The sequence below is a fragment of the Chiloscyllium plagiosum genome, unplaced genomic scaffold (assembly GCF_037043375.1).
Source record: "Chiloscyllium plagiosum isolate Xiang-an unplaced genomic scaffold, Cpla_swu_hap1 HiC_scaffold_42, whole genome shotgun sequence".
Lineage (NCBI taxonomy): Eukaryota > Metazoa > Chordata > Chondrichthyes > Orectolobiformes > Hemiscylliidae > Chiloscyllium > Chiloscyllium plagiosum.
In genome coordinates this window covers 7,805,164-7,823,906 of record NW_028270180.1, presented here as the reverse complement: position 1 = coordinate 7,823,906, position 18,743 = coordinate 7,805,164, and the positions used below count along the sequence as shown (strand labels likewise).

The 18,743-nt window shown below is 37.3% G+C and overlaps 1 protein-coding gene across 1 annotated transcript in view; it reads right to left on the bottom strand.

Annotated features, from left to right (window-relative positions):
* Positions 1 to 471: 471 nt before the first annotated feature.
* etfa (electron transfer flavoprotein subunit alpha) overlaps positions 472 to 18,743 on the bottom strand; it is a 70,861-nt gene continuing 52,589 nt past the window's right edge. The window contains exons 10-12 of the mRNA XM_043680379.2: positions 16,591 to 16,656; positions 5,766 to 5,846; positions 472 to 1,510 (exon numbers count right to left, since the gene is read on the bottom strand). Coding sequence (XP_043536314.1) covers positions 1,475 to 1,510; positions 5,766 to 5,846; positions 16,591 to 16,656 — 183 coding nt within the window. The 3' untranslated portion in view covers positions 472 to 1,474. The remainder of the gene's footprint in view (positions 1,511 to 5,765; positions 5,847 to 16,590; positions 16,657 to 18,743) is intronic.

Sequence of the window (18,743 nt, the reverse complement as noted above, 5' to 3'; positions counted from 1 at the left end):
ATGGATTTTAGTGCTACCAGTGAATTCTTAAATTTATGCAAGGGAAAAATTAAAACCTGTCTCCTAGTTTCCCCATGATCTCCTAAGATCTTAGTCTGTTAGTTCTCTCACTTGTAATCACAAAAGACATCATGACTGCTGTAAAAGATATTATACTTATTGGGAAAAATATATATATACAATTCTTTGAAGTTAACATTCCCCAAAATAATCTTGGAAGGTTCAAACAAATTTGATCACATTTGTCAACAGTCAACAAGTTCCTTCTTTTACAGAGAAGTCCTTGGTTGAAGAGGATTGGGCAAAATGCTTGAGGTTAATTGGCTTATCATCAGCATCTAAAACCCAAGTACTTATCACCAACTCCAATCACTTTGCATTTTCTCAATAAATGATATATGCAACTTTAATCCATTTTGGTTCTATTTGTAGTTAATTATGTAACTGTTCTAATATTTGAGGACACGGATACAAGAGAATGATCTCTCAGTTTATTACAAAATATTATCCAGTTGATTGCCCCAAAATTTGACATTTATTGTAACTGAATAAAATGTCTGCAGATAAATTGATTACTATTAACAATTTTTTTGATATTGTAATCTCATCCAGAAGACCAGCCTCACCTCCTCCCCTTTATAATATCACAGTGTCACATATAATTCCCAGATATTCATAGCCCTAGTCTTTTGCATATTTATCTGTAGTCATACCTCTCCCCTCTATAGTAGAGTTGTAATCATTCATTAACTGAAGAACTGTTGAGGTCACTCAACTCACATTGCAACATGTTGGAATCTCAAATTAAAATTACATTTAATTACAACTTTTAAGGATTTTTAAATTGCAATGGGACAGAGTAGCTCGAGTAATCAAGTGCAGTGAAATAACCAACATGATCTTCAGTCACTAGAACGTCTCCCCAAGTTATGAGTAAGAAATACAAACACACATCACAGCTGCATGTTGTTAGAGGAAACACAAATTAGCAATTCCACCAGAAGATGGTCACTATAATCCTGTAGGCTATGAGTTAAGAATCTTTTCTGGAAAAAGTTTTAGAAACAAGCTGATACATTGATAGCTTAAAGGTTCACACCTGCCAGTCTCTCCCTAGGAAGGTGCTACATGAGATCTTGGGGTGGAGGGGGTGTTCAGAGGCAGTTTCTATTTACTCAAGTTATCAGTTGTGTAGATGGGCTTGGGGTAGGCAATGTGGTCATGTACCTCCTCTCTGTGTCAGATTTGGTACATACACAGGTAAGCAGTCAAATTCTGGAACCACAATCCACTCAACTAAACAGATCTTCTAGTGTAATCAATTAGCTATACTGATTAATTTAGAGACCAAATTGGGTCTATCAAAATAATATTCAGCATTCATGTACACACTATCTGTACATAATATTTAAACTGTACAGGTCCAATTAACGGATCAGCACCAGATTATTGATCAAACTGTAGAACTTTGAGATTACTTCTCCAATAGAGCCGTCATCTCTGGTACTGCCTGCAAAGGAAAACAAGAGTAGTCAATATTGAACAATATCAACAATACTGATTATTAGGCATAATCCACTGGAACCCATTCAATGCATTTTTGAACATCTCTTTGAAAACATACATAAAATTAACAAAAGGTTGAACAATAGTGTTGCACATTCAAGAAAAACTTGCAATTACAGCAAAGACTTTTGTATTTTTACTTAAAGCCGTTGAAGGATTTTTGAAGTGTGGTCACTGTTACAATGTAGAAAGCATGGCAGCAAGAATGCACACATCCTGACTTGGGAATGAGTAATAAGAAAATCAATTATTCTTCAGCATAACCACTAAGACATTGAACATAAAATTGATTTATTTTATGATGTGTAGTAAAAAGAACACTCATGAGTGAAAGCATTGATTGCCCTAACTAGGTTTGGCACACTCTTTAAAAAAAAGTACTGAAAGTGAATGCGCCTTCTGCTTATTTACTTGAGTTTTAATTGATTTTATAATTGTTCAATTTGCAATACTACAGGATTAAACATCTCAAATCAGGCTCCTGTTTAATTTTAATGAAAAGCTGCTGGGTTTGCAGCTCTGCAAAAACTCTAAAATGGAACATGAAAGACATGATGAAATCAAAGGGGCAGGTTTTACAATAAACGAGTGGTAAAGGCACTAATTTTATTTTTAAAGTAATCCTCAGTATTTGAGCATCATTGGCATTTATTTCCTAAACCTGGCTATTCAGGATGGTAGAGAGATGATCGTGGCGAGCCATCTTGAACTTCTGCAATCTATTTGGTGAAGTTGCTCCCAGAGTATTGAGTGGCAGAGTTCCAGGATTTTGATGTGGCAATGAAGGTGATGGTCAAGCCACTACATCACTACAGGCTCCTTAGGGAGGGGCAAAGTATTCAAGGTTCTAATTCCTGATTGCCATCCATGATCCCCAGTGAAAATGCATGGTTAAGAAAGGATCAATTATGGATGTAACAATCTTGTAAAATAACTTGTCAACCCATAGTTTTGGAACAGGCGAAAGAAAGGAAAAAAATTGAATAACTGTGAAAAAGCAACTTCCACACAAAGTTAAGACATGTAAATGTATAACACACACACAAAGCATATAACTACCATTCCATTTGTCTCCCAATGCCTGCAGCTTAACACATTTCGAAAAGGAGACACATCGGACTCAAAACGTTAACTCTTTCTCTTTTTACAGATGCTGCCAAACCTGCTGAATTTCTCCTGCATTTGCTGTTTTTATTTCAGATTTCCAGCACATGCCTTTTTCTGCTTCTCATTTAGTCTGTTAAACTGACTCCTAGAGCATAAGGCAGGCAATGGACTGATTGCAAATAAGAAAGATATCCCAAAGATCTGAGCTTACATGGCTATGAATACCCATTGTTTATTCGAGGGAATTTGCAAAAACACTCCTGTGACCATTCATGCTTTGGAAAGTTGGTAAATAATTAATGAGCAAAGATAAGCCAAATAAGTAAAAACCTCAAGCCATTTCAATTGTATAAACAAATCCCCCTTCCAGCTCTCACTACTATTTATCAGTGTTAACTACAGTTGATTGTTCATCACGGCTATTTGGCAAAAAAGAGACTCTGACAGGCATGTAAATGTTTGAAGACAAAGCAAAACTAGCTTGAAAACTAAACTCAGCTGTTAGTGTTAAATATCAGTTACTGTTTCTGATGAAAGGCCCTATGGTTGTCACAGTGCTAAAGTTTCTCAGCTGAACTCACTAATAATGAATACAGTCTCTCAATTATTTAAGAGGTCTGCACTTCCATTAGCTGGAAATAATGCCGTCGTACAAAATTTATTAGGGAAATTGTCTACATGTTGTTTCTACCTCCCATCAGTTTGTCTCTGGTTTATTAAAAGCCGCATGTTTACTGCCCAGCCAGCAGGCATTAGTTAGAGAAAACTACTAAACTTGGCAGGGATTCTTCCAACTTGCCTTTTGGGGATGCTATTGCCCTGTGGCATCTCACACATATACATAGAGTCCTGTACATAACATGAGCGGCAAGAGAAGAGTTACTATCCCAAGGGCAACCGTACACTTGGAAGCTCAAACAGTAAAGGTAGATTGGCTTGTGGCTGGACACTTCAGAGCACTCCTCAACCATGCAGCACTAGAGGTGCTACAGTGTCACCGTAAGGCAATATGAGTTAGACAGGAGTGGGAATAAATGTCTAGATTCAAGCTATGTATTAATGAATGTGTCTGGGTTTGGCACAGCTTCCATAGCTGATAGCTATTCAATGGTCCCCATTAAAAATCACATGCACTGAGTAGAGAACAAAATTACAATAACTTTTACCTATACATCCCTTTAACACTATGTATACACCAAGCCACTTTACAGGAACGTGATGAAACAGATACTGACAGTGAGCTACACAAACATACATTAAAACAGGTGACTAAAAGCTTGGTCGAAAAGGTAAGTTTTAAGAAACATTTCAAAGAGAAGATAGAGTGGAATAGAGAGGGAATTTCCGAGTATTGAGAAGCAACTTTACTCACAACAATGAATAATGGAGCCAATTAAAATATGTAATTGCAGGAGATCAGAATTGGCAGAATGCAAACATCTCAAAAGATGTGTGATTACAAAGATAAATAGGGAGGTGAAATCAGGTAGGATTTGAAAGCAAAGATTAGAATTTAAATTTATTGGAGTTGCAAGACTGGGAGACAACTTTGGTCAGTGAAAACAGGGATGATGGTGAAATAAAGTTTTCTTTCATTCATGGGATGTAGGTGTCTCTGGCTGGGCCAGCATTTATTGACTATTCTTAGTTGGCCTTGAGGAGATGGTGGTGATCTGTCTTGGTGAACCACTACAATCCATGTGATGTAGGAAGGCAAGGATGCTGTTAGGGAGGAAGTTCCAGGATTTTGATCCGGTGACACTGAAATGACAGCAGTATAGTTTCGAGACAGGATGGTGAGTAACTTGGAGGAGAACGCACGAATGTTAGTCTTCCTTTGAATTGGCTATCCTTGCCCTTCTAAATGGCCAAGGATTTGGAAGATCTGGTCTAAGTAGCCTTGATGAATTTGACTATGATGAGATTTTCCCTTATTAGACACGGTCATTGAGGCACTTGCTTATCAGCAAATATTACTTGCCACTCAGCAGTTCAAAACTGGATATTGTCCAGGTCTTACTGCAAATGAACATGCACTTCTTCAGTATCTGAGGAGTTGTGAATTGTGCAATCATCAGCAAACATCCACACTTTTGACCTTGTGATGGAGGAAGGTTAATGTTGAACCAGCTAAAAATACTGAGCCAAAGACACTACCCTGAGGAACACCTGCAATGATGTCTGCAGTTGAGATGACTGACCTCTGGAAACCAACCATCTTCCTTTGGGCCAGGTATGATTCCAACCATCAGCATTCCACATTATTCTCTTAGATTCTAATTTTATTAGGACTCCTTGATGTCACACTTGATCAAATGCGCAATGATGTTAAGGGCAATCACCCTGACCTCTGAAATTCAGGTCTTTGTCTATGTTTGAACTAAGGCTGCAATTAGGTCAGGAGTTGACCTAACCTGCTCCCAATTAAGCAATGCCTTTTAAAATACTTATTTTTTCTGGCAAATCCCGATGGATACCCACTCCTTCAGACCCGAGATGATATTTACAGTCTTGTAATTCTGGCCTCTTGGAACACATTCACTTTTAATGGCTCTACTATTGGTGGCCATGTCTTTAGTTGTCAAGACTCTAAGATTTAGAACTCCTTTCTTAAACAACTTGGCCACTCTGCCCCATTTTAATCCACTCCTTAAGATCTACATTTTTAAAATTAAACTTTGCCCTGATCATTTCACATGGTTCGGTAGCAAATTTTGCCTTACAACATTCCCATAAAGCACCTTCAAATGGTTCACAGCATTAAAAACGCAACTTATTACTGTCTCTATTTTCATTCTTTGCAATGCTGCATTCATGCCTAAAAATTGCTGCTATTTTTCACAAAAAGTTCATTTAAAATACACAAAGGGGGAATATGAATTGAATAAGGATTACAGCATTTACATCAATTAAGTACTTATACAATTTTCTTAGCAAATCATTAACTGTTCAAAAAAACAGAAGGATTGCCTTATGGAGACAGGATTTCGCTTCCAATATATACTCTTGCTATTTGATCAAGTTGGCTAACATCTTTCCTTCATTCGTTCGTTCTTTCATTCATTCATTCAATCACAAGAAACAAAACTCACTTTGAAGAGATCTGCCACCAAACCATAGTCCGCTACCTGAAAGATGGGAGCCTCAGGGTCTTTGTTAATAGCCACAATAGTCTGCAAGGAAAGAAGTGCACTCATTAATGATTTTATCATAATGATTTCCCAAACAGCTACAATAAAGCAAAATACAACCTGTACATAAAAATTCTTGAGAATTTCATGGGCTCACAAGATTGATTTTAATGCTCTACTGTCAAAAGATATCATCTGGGGCCATAAGTACACCATAGGTGGGTTGCGTGCTACAGATGGCACTGTTTCTATGAAATTGACTTATGTCCACTGGCAGATGGCCCGACTGAAGTCTGAACCCTAGTCCATTCCCCTTTGTACCCTCACACGCATTCTCTGGAGTCCAAATTTTACCTTAGGACAGGGGTGGGGAACCTGCAGCCTTAAGGCTGCATGCGGCCTTCTAGGCCACTGTGTGTGGCCTTTTGAATGAATCCAAATTTTGCAGAAAAAATCTTTTATTTTTTATTAATATGTTTTTTTTCGTCCTTTATTATTTTTATTTTAATCTTAAAATGAATGTATTTAAAATACCAGAGAGTAAAATAAAATTCAATGAAATAATTCTCACAGACTGACCGCCACAATTAAGAAATGTGAATTTTGAAGAATATATAATTGAAGTTTCTTGGATGCGGCCTTATTAGATTACAACTAACATAATGCGGCCTTCCAACCTGAAAAGGTTCCCCACCTCTGCCTTAGGATATACAGGCAAGATTAAATGGTATTGCCAACTTTAGGAAATCCAAAATTTACCAGGCTCATTCCTGGATTGAACTCATCAAGAACAGCCAAACAGGTTGGGCCTTTATTCATTCCCGTTTAGAAGAATGAGGGATGATCTTATTGAAACAAACAAGATTCTGAGGTGGTCCCTCAGGGTAGATGTTGAGAAGATATTGCCATTAGTTGGAGGATTACAGAATAAGGGAACATGGATTTAAAACAGTGAGTTTGTTTCTTCTCTCGAAGAGTAATAATTATCTGGAATTATTCATCCCAGAGATTTATGCAGGCTAGAATACTGAAAGTATTCAAAAGAGGATGCAGATAGATTTTTGAGGAGTTGAAGGCTATGGGGAACTGAGGCCTGGGGCGAAACAGCAATGATCTTTCTGAATGGCAGGGCAGGCTTGAAGGGCCAAATGGCCTACTCCTACTCATAATGTGGTGCAAGTCAGAAGTCACATGACACCAGTTTATAGTCCAACAGGTTTCTTTGAAATCACAAGCTTTTGAGGGCAGCTCCATTGTCAAGTGAAGTAGAGGAAAGCGCACAGGGTTAGAATTTATAGAAGGAGAGATAATTACAAGATAATTCCAGATAATTAAGAATGCCAAAAGATAGTACAAATGGTGTGAGTGGAATGTCAACAAGCTGACACTCACACCATTTGCAAGTGTCAAATGGTGTGAGTGTCAACAACTGAATAGCAAGTGAAGGGACAACCAATGATCTGATTAATTAAGGCAGAGAGATAATTATAAGGCAGGGAGTTTAAAATAAAATCAAAAATAAGATGGTGCTACAGACAAACTAAATGGCTGAAATTATGTGATAGGTATGAGTTGCATGATGAGGTTCTGACCAAAGTAACAAGTAATCCAAACCTGTATTAACTAGTTAAGGTAGAGAGATAAAAATAAGTAATCAAGGTGATGGCGTCAAAATAGTGAGGAAGATTATGCAAACACTGATCAGTATGGTGGGGTTATACATAGCATGACATGAACCCAAGATCATGGTTGAGGCGATCCTCATGGTACGGAACTTGGCTATCAGTGTCTGCTCAGCAATTCTGTGTTGTTATGTATCTGGAAGGTCGCTTGGTGTAGATTCCAATGTTGCATATGTGTGCAGAGTTAATGAGATGTACATAGTAATGATATTAAAAATTAGAGAAAGAAAAGCCACCTTTTCATTATGATGATTCGTCCTTTTCTAAACGGGGGGGGGGGGTTTAGAAGTTGAAAACATGTATGCTCACTTTAAAATAGAAAGCATTTTCTGAATTTTAAATTTAAATTGCAGGCTCAGCTGCCCAAAGGGATGGCTGGGAGATGGGCTGTTCCAAAATAAGATACATGCAGCAAATGGCTGTTAAATGGATACCTGAGTTTTGGATGCTGTTTTGACAACAATTCAAATGTAACCAATTAGCTTAAATTATGCCCAGGACCGCTGATGTGTTCCCCGACTGGGAGGGAACACTTCTGCCTGGTGACTGTTGTGTAGTGTCCATCCATCCGTTGTCATAGCGTCTGCATGGTCTCGCTGATATATTGTAATTATCTCTCTGCCTTAATTAATCAGATCATTGGTTGTCCCTTCAGCTGTTGACACTTTACTCAAATGGTTTGACACCTTTGATCACCTGCAAAGACTGTCAACACTCCACTCACATCATTTTACTATATTTTTTGACACATAATTATCTGGAATTACCTTGCAATTATCTCTCCGCCAATAAATTCTGTGACCGAGTGCTTCCCTCCACTTCACCTGACGAAGGTACAGCGTTTGAAAGGCTTGTGATTTCAAATAAACCTGTTGGACTATAATCTGGTGTTATGTGACTTCTGATTTTGTCCTCCCCAGTCCAAGACTAGCACCTCCACATTATGTTATGTAACTGTAGGTCTTTCCAACTGAGCTCAAACTTCAGTAGCATCTAGGCTTGAATCTATACATAAGTTTTGTCAGGCACACTGATCAAGCCTTCATAAAATCCCTGTATAATCAGCAGTTTATTGACTATTTTGATAAGTTGGGTAAATATTGTCAAAGTAAAGCACACTGTATTCCCTTGCATTCAGTGCCAAGGAATTTAAGTACCTGACCGAGTGGTAACCTCTCCAAAAGCTCACTGCTCTACAACGTACAATGTTTCTGGTAACCATGCACCTAGGGTTTTAAATAATTTTGAAGCAAATCCTAAAAAATAGAAAAATCAACATGCAAAACGGATTCTTTACATTTCAAAATGTATATTACAGAAAAAAAGTTATAAATAATAGATTCCAAGGACAAAAGCTTTTCCAACCTATTCCAGAGGTAGTCACCATGGTTACTAGAATTAAAATTTACTTGATGGCCTCCTGTGACATTTCGTCACCATACTAGGTAACATCTTCAGTGAACCTTCAGACGAAGCACTGCTGATGTTTCCTACTTTCTATTTATATCTTTGGGTTTCTTTGCATCGGTGATGTCATTTCCTGTTGTTTTTCTCAGAGTGTGGTAAATGAGGTCCAAGTCAATGTTTTTGTTGATAGAGTTCCAGTTGGAATACCATGCTTCTTGGAATTCTCATGCGTGCCTCTGTTTGGCTTGTCCCAGGATGGATATGCTGTCCCAGTCAAAGTGGTGTTTTTCCTTATCTGTATGTAAGGATACTAGTGAGAGGGAATCATGTCATTTTGTGGCTAGCTGATGTTCATCTATCCTGGTGGCTAGCCACAAAACGACATGACCCTCTCTCACTAGTATCCTTACATACAGATTAGGAAGGACACCACTTCGACTAGGACAACACATCCATCCTAGGACAAGCCAAACAGAGACATGCACGAGAATTCCTAGAAGCATGGCATTTCAACCGGAACTCTATCAACAAACACATTGACGTGGACCCCATTTACCTACCCCTGAGAAAAAGAACAGGAAATTACATCACCATAGGAAATGACATCACTAACCCAAGGAAATCCAAACATATAAATATAAAGCAGGAAACATCAGCAGTGCTTTGTCTGGAAGCTCACTGAAGATGTTACCTAGTATGGTGACAAAACGTCTGAAAATGAACCTTCCAGCTCAGTGAGCAAACCTATATCCAGGGTTGGGAAATATTTGGATCAGAGTATCGTGATGTAGTTCAGTCTGCAGTTTGAAGTCACATATCCTGTCTCTATACCTATATTTTCTGACTTTGTTTTAAGTACGAATACCTATGTAAACTGGTCGCCCTAAGCGATAATCCCTTCCAGTGTTAGCATTACAGTTCCACCACATGTAGGAGGGTGTAATTCCAGTGTGACAAGGTGATAAAGGAAGGACAAATGTGAATTAAACATTAACACAAAAGGGAAAACGTTGGCAAGAACAGACACCCAGAAGTGACATTTTTAACATGAGGATTATTACTATCAAACAGTCCATACAAGCTTGTGGATAATTTGCTACACAACTTGACCATTGGGGAAAAAATGAGGGCCACATGTACTATTGGTAACATATTTACAGAAACTAGAACGACAACTGAAATTATTGTGCGCCCACTCCAGACTGCAACAAAGCAAAAAACATTTGATTTGAAAATTTGTTCCATAGTTGTAAATCAACAAATGGCATCTACATCAGTAAAGATTTACAGTAATACAACTTTCTGATATGTAATGTGGCAGAGGTTGCTTCGGTCAGATTATCTACACTGAGGGATAACAAATCTTAAAAATAATTGTTTAATGACACAACAGAATGGGCCAAGGTCATATGCATTATGTGGGCATTACAGTGGGAACCATATTATTTAGTTTAGAAACATTTGCATCCATCTTGGTCAAATATTAACCTGATTAAAAAATAAGCAGCAAATGTACATTCATAATGTACCTTTAAAACTTCAAAATGTCTCAAAATGCTTCACAATTGCTTAAATATGTTGAAGGTCCTTACTTGTATGGAGATGAAACAGCTAATTTGAAATCAAGGTATAATAAAAACAATGTACTAAAGAACTAGTTTTTTTTCTAGTGAAGTTAAATGAGGAGCAAACGATGGATCAAGAAACTTGCAAGAATTCCATCACCCTTTATTAAATCCTTGGGATTTTCTCTAAACCAGAGGGAGAGGTGGAGACTCAATTTAATGTCTTATCCAACAGGTATCATCATGACAGTACTTCACAGGTTGACTATTATACTGAAATACCCAATGAAGATGCTGTAAATGATTTTTTGGGACAAGGCATGAAAGAGAGTGCTAATGCAGAACCAAGGCTAGTCTTGGGAAATATAGTGCTCAGAGCACAAGGTCAAGAATTAAAAGCACTTATCATAACTTTACAGAGGGAACAGAGAAGAAGATAATTTTTCATATATTTGACTATTTGAAAAGTGACTGAAAAGGAAATGGAAATGCAATCATTCAGCTAACACCCAAAAAGAGGAAAGAGCATTCAAAGGATGGACTTGTATTATAAAAAAGGATCTTACTCAAAATGTTAACTTGTCTCTCTCTCCTAGATGCAAATAGAAAGTTGCAAATAACACCACTACTGTTGGCAGAATAAGGCTATTGATGATTGCCTTATTCTATCATTTAGCAGCTGTGCTTTAGAATGATGGATTGTGTGTCTTCACGGTAGTCAATCTGACTAGGTTACATACACTGGCCCTTGACACCACAGAATAAAATTATTTCTCAAAAGATACAGCTGATAGAATCCAATTTTATAATTAGATTTTCTTAATCCATTTGAAATCCTTTAAACTAAAAGAGGAAAAATCCTATTTGTCATAAAATGAAGATTGGAAATATCTATGTTCCTATCACAAGATGAGGAAAGATTTTCCCATGTAACAAAATCGTATACCTGTTCTTGACATTTTGATTTTATTCTTCAAACTGCAAAAGGATTTCACCAGTACAGTTATCTTTGAATAACTCAAGTCTTTTAAGATGAATAATTTTGTGTGGAAATTATTTCTCTCCTCTCACAACAACCGAAATCCTGTTAGACTTGCTGGCAAAGAGACATTTTAATTGTTTTAGAATTTTTTTCACAGAATGAGAGCTTTGCCCATGCTTCACTTTCCTTGAAGGTGGTAGTGAGCATACTATTCAAACCATTGCAATACATACAGTGTCTAGGTACAAACACAGTGCCACCATGGAGGGCTTTCCAGGACCCAACCCCAGCAACTGTGAAGGAACAGCAATACAATACCAAGTCAGTATGGGGTGTAGTTTGGAGAGTGACGGTGTTCCTATGAATCTGTTGACCCCATCCTTCAAGAGGCAGAGGTCACTATTTAGAAAAGAAAACTAGAAAAAATGGAGGATCCTGGAAATCATAACCAAAAACAGGAACTGCTGGAAAAACTAAGCAGGATCACTGGTCCTAAAATGTTAATTTTGATTTCTCTCAACAGATGCTGCTCCTTGAAGGTGATGATGAGCGTACTATTCAAACCACTGCAGTACATACGGTGTAGGTACAAACACAGTGCCACTACGGAGGGCTTTCCAGGACCCACACCCCAGTGACCGTGAAGGAACAGCAATATAATACCAAGCAGGATTATTGGATCTGAAATGTTAATTCTGATTTCTCTCCACAGATGCTGTATAATGCTGAGTTTTTCCAGCAATTTCTGTTTTTGTTTCTGATTTCCAGGATCCGCAGTTTTTTCAGAATTTTTCTTTCTAAACAGTGACCTCTGCATCTAGAAGGATGGGGTCATGGATGGGAAGAAGTCTCCCTTCTCCAAACATTCTACTTGGTGACAAAAAGCATCTGGCAATATCTATGGAGAGAAATCAGAGTTAACGCTTCAGGTACAATGATCCTGCTGAATTTTTCCAGCAATTTCTGTTTTTGTCACCAATTAGAAAGTTCTGAGAAGGGGGACTTGTTAAGTTACTGAAGTGTAATTTACAGATGGTACATACTATTGCTACCATACAATGTGTGTGGAGGTAGTGAATATTTGTGATGATGGATAGTGGGCTAATCATGCTGGCTGTTTTCTCCTGGATGGTGTCAAGCTTCCCAAGTGTTGTTGGAATAGTACTCATCTAAGCAAGTTGAGAATATTCCTAACTCGTGCCTTGTAGATGGTGGACATTCTTTGAGAAGTCTGTGGGTGAGTTACTCACTCATCACAGAATTCCTAAGTTATGACCTGCTGTTGAAGTCACAGTATTTACACGGCTGGTCCAGTTGAGTTCTTGGTTAATGGTAATCAACGAAATGTTAATGGTAGGGGATTTAGCAGTGGTAACGACATTAATTGTCAACCAGAAATGATCAGTGTTGAAGTTAGTCATTGCCTGACATTTTTCTGACATGAAAGTTTATGTTAGATATTAGCCCAATTCTGAATGTTGTCCAGGTGCAATTGCTATGTACCACATCATTTAGTTACACAATTAAGAACAATCTTAAAATAAATGTCAATATTTTATAATTTCCCAGCATTGTAGTTTTAACTTTTAACAAAGAGCAAGTGCTTAAAAACTATTTTTAATACTATAAATTTTTTAATTAGTATTTTTAAGACTATTTATGATCTCTCCGGACCAGTTAACACTTTTTTATGGCAAGCTTCTAAACAAGAAGGTGAATGGCCTCAAGTAACTAAAAGCATCTTTCTCTGTGGATGATTCCATGCATGGTTTATATTGTACATTTTGTGTTTTGAGTTCATTTGACATATCTTTAAACTAAATGAATTCACTCAACTTCAATATTAAAACTTAAATAAGAAGGACCTGTGATGCTGAATTCACACAAATCATTATACTGCAAAGAGACTGTGCATCAATAAATGCAACCACATTTGGAATATGCATGTCCTTACATGAACTAGGAACCCACAAGGAAAACTGTATAAACACACTAATTACAAACTATAATACTAAATGGCAGAAATGGAAGAAAAAGGTATTTTACTGCTTGTCAAAAACTGCTCTTGTTTAAATATGACGTGGAGGTGCCTGTGTTGAACTAGAGTGGACACAGTTAAAAATCACATAACACCAGGTTATAGTCCAACAGGTTTATTTGGAAGTACAAGCTTTTCCTCTCTACACTGCTCCTTTATCACGTAGCAAGATAATGGAGCAGCATCACAGAAAAGAGAATTTATAGCAGAAGATCATAGTGTCATACAACTGATGTGATATATTGAACAAACTTCGATTGCTGTTAAGTCTTTCAACTTTTAGAATGGGCTGCAGGTTTCGATTCATTAATATGTAAATCTTATAACTTCTTTCAAGTCACATTCCTGAGATAACTTAAGGTTTTATAAAAAAAGGTGATATCATAGTTCAGACAATGCATGCATTCCAATCTCTCTCTCCCTCACATGCATGCAGGCAGGCGCACACACATATAAGTCTATAGAGTGAATTTGCATTTGGAGTATTGTATTTGCAGAAAGAATCTATCTTGTTCAAAAAGCACATAATCTGCAGGCACTCAATCCATGTGACATTTTATAAATTCCTACTTTGGAAATATAACCAGTCTGACTCAAGTATGACACTACGATCTTTTGCTACAAATTTTGTGTCCTATGATCCTGCTCTACCAGCTACCCGGTGAAGGAGAAGTGCTCCAAAAGCTTGCCCTTCCAAATAAACCTGTTGGACTATAACCTGGTGCTGTGGGATTTTTAACCTGGTTTAAATAGATTTTGGCAACAGCAGTGTCATAGGAAAGTTAAAAACATTTCACATACAAGAACAACAAAATCCAAAACTAGTTTTGCAAAAGGCCATGGATGTTGTGTTCACTGTAGCTTCCAAGACAGGTATCAATAGATTTTTTTGTTAATCAAACGTATCTAGGGAAATGGAGTATAGGTAAACAAATTAAGTTCAAGAAAGAGTCAGCCAGGATCTAAACTGAGGGGCTCAATAGCCGATGCCTCTGTTACACAACAGTCTTACGTTTGATCAGATACAAACACTGTAGATTAGGTAACGGTTAACAGTCATTTGAATTCAAACCATCTTTTGCAGATTATTTTACATTTTTTTAAATTTAACCTATTTTCCTAATCAACCTGTTCAGAGATGCTATTACATATCTCTGGAGCAAGTGGGACATGAACTCAGGTGTCTCAGTTCAGGATAGGGACATTACCACTGTACCACAAGGCTCTTCGTGGCAGATTATTTGAGACAGCTAATCTAATTAAGGCCAGGTGAAAGATTAAATGACTGCAGGTCACAGAGTCAGTGACCAATCTGCAGTACAGCAGCTAATGGATCACGTGAAATATACATCGCACAGAACTGCATAGGAATTTCATAACACAGAAAGGACGACGTCACAATAATTCCTCAGAAGCTGCTAAGGACCAGAGTTCAGAAAATGGTAATTTGGCTGTAACATAAGCATCTTCTAAAAATAAACAGAATTAAATAAATGCACTGTGTGGTAAAACACCTAAGATGGCAACAGTTTGATATGAAATTTCTGTTTCGCATTTCTCATTTAGTCATAATGAATAAAGACATTTTATAATAGCTCATTACCACTCAAATATGATAAGTCATTTCACTTCAGAATAGAACAATTCCAAACTCAAAATACATGAGTAAGTTTCATTTCAATTCTTACTATTTCTGAATATTTTTGTCAAGGTTTGCTTATCACTACATAAGGACTTAAGTCTGGCCTTAACACTATGCTTGTATTCTGTCATGAAGCACATTGCTGTGGGTTTGGAGTCATATCTAATCCTGCCATGCTTAATTAGCCTGGGCTTATTTTGCAACTTCACTTCAACACCAACCTGATTGACTGTCCAATGAATTTGGGATGTAGGTGTCATTAGTTAGGTCAGCATTTACCATCCATTCCTAATTTCCCAGAGAGCTGTTAAGAGTAAACCGTGGGTCTACAGTGACATGCAAGCAAGACCAGATAAGGACAGCAGATTTCCACCCGAAAGGATATCAGTAAGACCAAATGGGTTTTACAACAATTGACAATAATTACATGGTCACCATTAGACTAGACTTCTTTTAAGAACTAGAAGGTGCAGGCAATTCAACCCCTCAAACCTGCTCTGCCATTTCATACAACAATGGCAAATCTCAACTCAGCTTCAATTCCACTTTACCACCAATTCTTCAGAACTCTTCAATCCATTACTAACTAAACATCTCTTCCTTAAATGTACTCAGTGTCCGAGATCCACCACACTCAGGGACAGTGAATTCCGCAGATTCATAACTCTTTTAGAGTCGTCTGTTTTAAATCTCCGAGCCCTTATCCTAAAACTATTGCCTCTCATTCTAGATTGCTCTACAAGGAAATTTCCTCTCTACACTTACTGCATCAATTCCCTTTAGCATCTTATATATATATATAAATTAATCTCCTCTCATTCTTCTAAACCCCAGAGCGTAAAGGCCTAATTTTAATTTAATTTTGATTTTAGATTTTTATTTCATCTGTCACGGTGGGAAACAAACCCAGAACATTTCCCCGGGTTCTGGAATATTCATCCAGTGACATTCCCACAATACCACCATCTCCCCACATTTTTTTTAACATAGTATTTTACTGTTACATCTGTAGTTAGTCAAACTTTTTTTTATAAAATTATTCTGTCTCTGTTTGCAGTAAACATTGGCAAACATTGGCTATCCTAAAGAAAGTTGTAGCGAGTCTTCTTTCAAAGTCAGCTACAGTCTACTTAATGGGACTGAAGTCACAAAATCAGCCAGGTGAGTTAAGAACAGCAGTTCGTTTTCCTTAAAAATATCGGTGAACCAACTGATATTTACATCAGATAGTTAAAGTGGTCGCTTTGATGCTAGGTTTTTAACTTCCAGATTTTACTTTAAATTCGAATTCTGAAACTAGCATGATAGGATTACAACTCTTATCATCTGGATTAGTCTAGTAACACAACCACTACATCACAGTACTCCTTAAAGCGTGACAAGGTACCACTTCACACCCACCCCACACCCCGAATTTTGACCATACAATCCAAGAACAAACATTAAAGGAGATGGTTCTGTTTGAAATACCTTGCTGTCCTTCATTCCTGCCAGATGCTGTATTGCTCCTGAAATTCCAACAGCAATATATAACTCCTACAAAGTTTAAAGAAGAAAGCATTTATTAGTCAATAAAGTACAAACTATACATCAAAGGCATTCTTTGATCTTAATTATTTCTACAGTAACTATGTTTCACAGTATAGCTTCTATATCGCATAACAACTTACTACCATTCCATATTGATGTTCCCTTGCAATTCTGGCTTCTGGGTTCCTTCACATCATCACTGGCATTTGTGCCTTCAATTGCCTAGGGCCAAAGTTCTGCAATCTACTCCTCAATTCCTCATGCCTCTCTCTCCTTTTGTGTATCAGCCCTGAAAACTTTACCCTTCAACGAAGCTTTTGGTTACTTATGACAGTGTCTCCTTATGTAACTGTCAATGTTTGTGTGATAATACTCTTGAAGTGCATTTGATGCCCAAATACACGAAAGGCTCTATATAAATGCAAGTTGTGAAATGATTCCTATCCTGTCTGAGAAAAAACTATTGATAAAATGTGCTAAATATTTCAGCACTTATCCACCAATCTACCTTCTCAGTCAGTCTGAATAAAGTCAGATAAGCTGAAGGTACTTCAAACAAAATGAAGGTACTTCATTCAAAATGATTTCTGGTACAGCCACTTTCTAGGAATGTCAAAATTGAAGGCTTAAAGGAAATTACAAAGTTTAGACTTGCACTGGCTTTGTCAACAGGATCCCTATATTAGATAGGGAGATCTCAGCTTCCACATAACCTCCGAATATTTGGGCATTTAAAATCAAAAGGACATGTGTGAGACAAGGTTCTGTTACTTTTTTCTATTTAGTGTACATTAGGAATTGGAAATATTATCAGCTGGAAAGTCATACAATTTCAGATGAGATTGTAATTTGCAATTACTTAAAATGACAGCAAATGCACAAAGAACTATCCAAACCAGTTCCACTCTGCTCCACTTGTCCTGCAGCCTGCATTTTTTTTCTTAAGTATTTATCCAAATCCAGTTGCAAATCTATTCTACCACAGTTGAAGATAGCATATTCCAGATTTTAATAAAATCACCAAATACTTTTTAAAATTCTCATCTCCCACCCACTTCTGGCTTTTTTTGCCATTTGTTTAAATCTGTATCTTCTGGTTACCAATCCCCCCAGAGACAAAAACAGCCTCCTTTGTCTACTCAATCAAAATCCATCAGTACAAACATTAAATATGCCACTTAGTATTTTTAGTGAAGTCTCACATGCCATCAAAATCAAACTAAATTTGAATTTAAAGACAAGTTATACAAACAGACTACTGAGTATAAAATAAAATTAGACAATATAGAATAAAATTGTGTCAATAAGGCTAAATGTATTCTTTTAAGAAACTCAAAATATATTGTTCAAAACAATTGTTTCAAGTCACAAAATTGTCAGTAATTGCATCATGTTAAGTGCTTTTAGATTAAAATTGAGAAATTGGTCGGCAGAAAGAATGTTTTCAATTGGAAACAATTATCTGCATTATCTGACCTCTAGATGTTATGAGTATTTCAATTCATCACAATATGTGCACAGAAACAAAATATTAAATGCGTTTCTCCATCAAGTATTCAAACCAGAGAGGTTTAAGATCAAGTAAGGGTAATAGAACTGACCCAAGAATATCTGATTATAGAGGGGTAAAAGAAAAGATGGGTGCTGGGTGGTGTAGTGATTGTAATGGGGTCAGCCAGGTAGACCTCAAAGAATATGAGCTCCCTGATTGGGGCTGTTAATCTGGTTCAATCAAGGAACCATAGGTGTTAGATAAATGCAGGAGTGTCAGACATTCTGGCACTGAGGGAACTGGATCAGTGTCAAGGACTTTCCATATGTCAATAAAGGGTGACTTGGTGACAAGATACCAGCCTCTACGGAGTTATTCAGTGGTGATGAGCTCAAAGCACACTCCTGAAGAAATCTGCTCGCAACAGTCATCTTTGAGTTAGAGTAAGCATTTCTGGCATCATGCCATTATTTGGAAGGTTTGACTCATTCGATCCTGCTGTTGAAGACTGGGCCCAGAATGTGGAAAGAATGGGAGGTTTTTCAGGCAAATGACATTGGGGCAAAAGTAATTCTTCTGACATTCTGCAGACCCACAGATT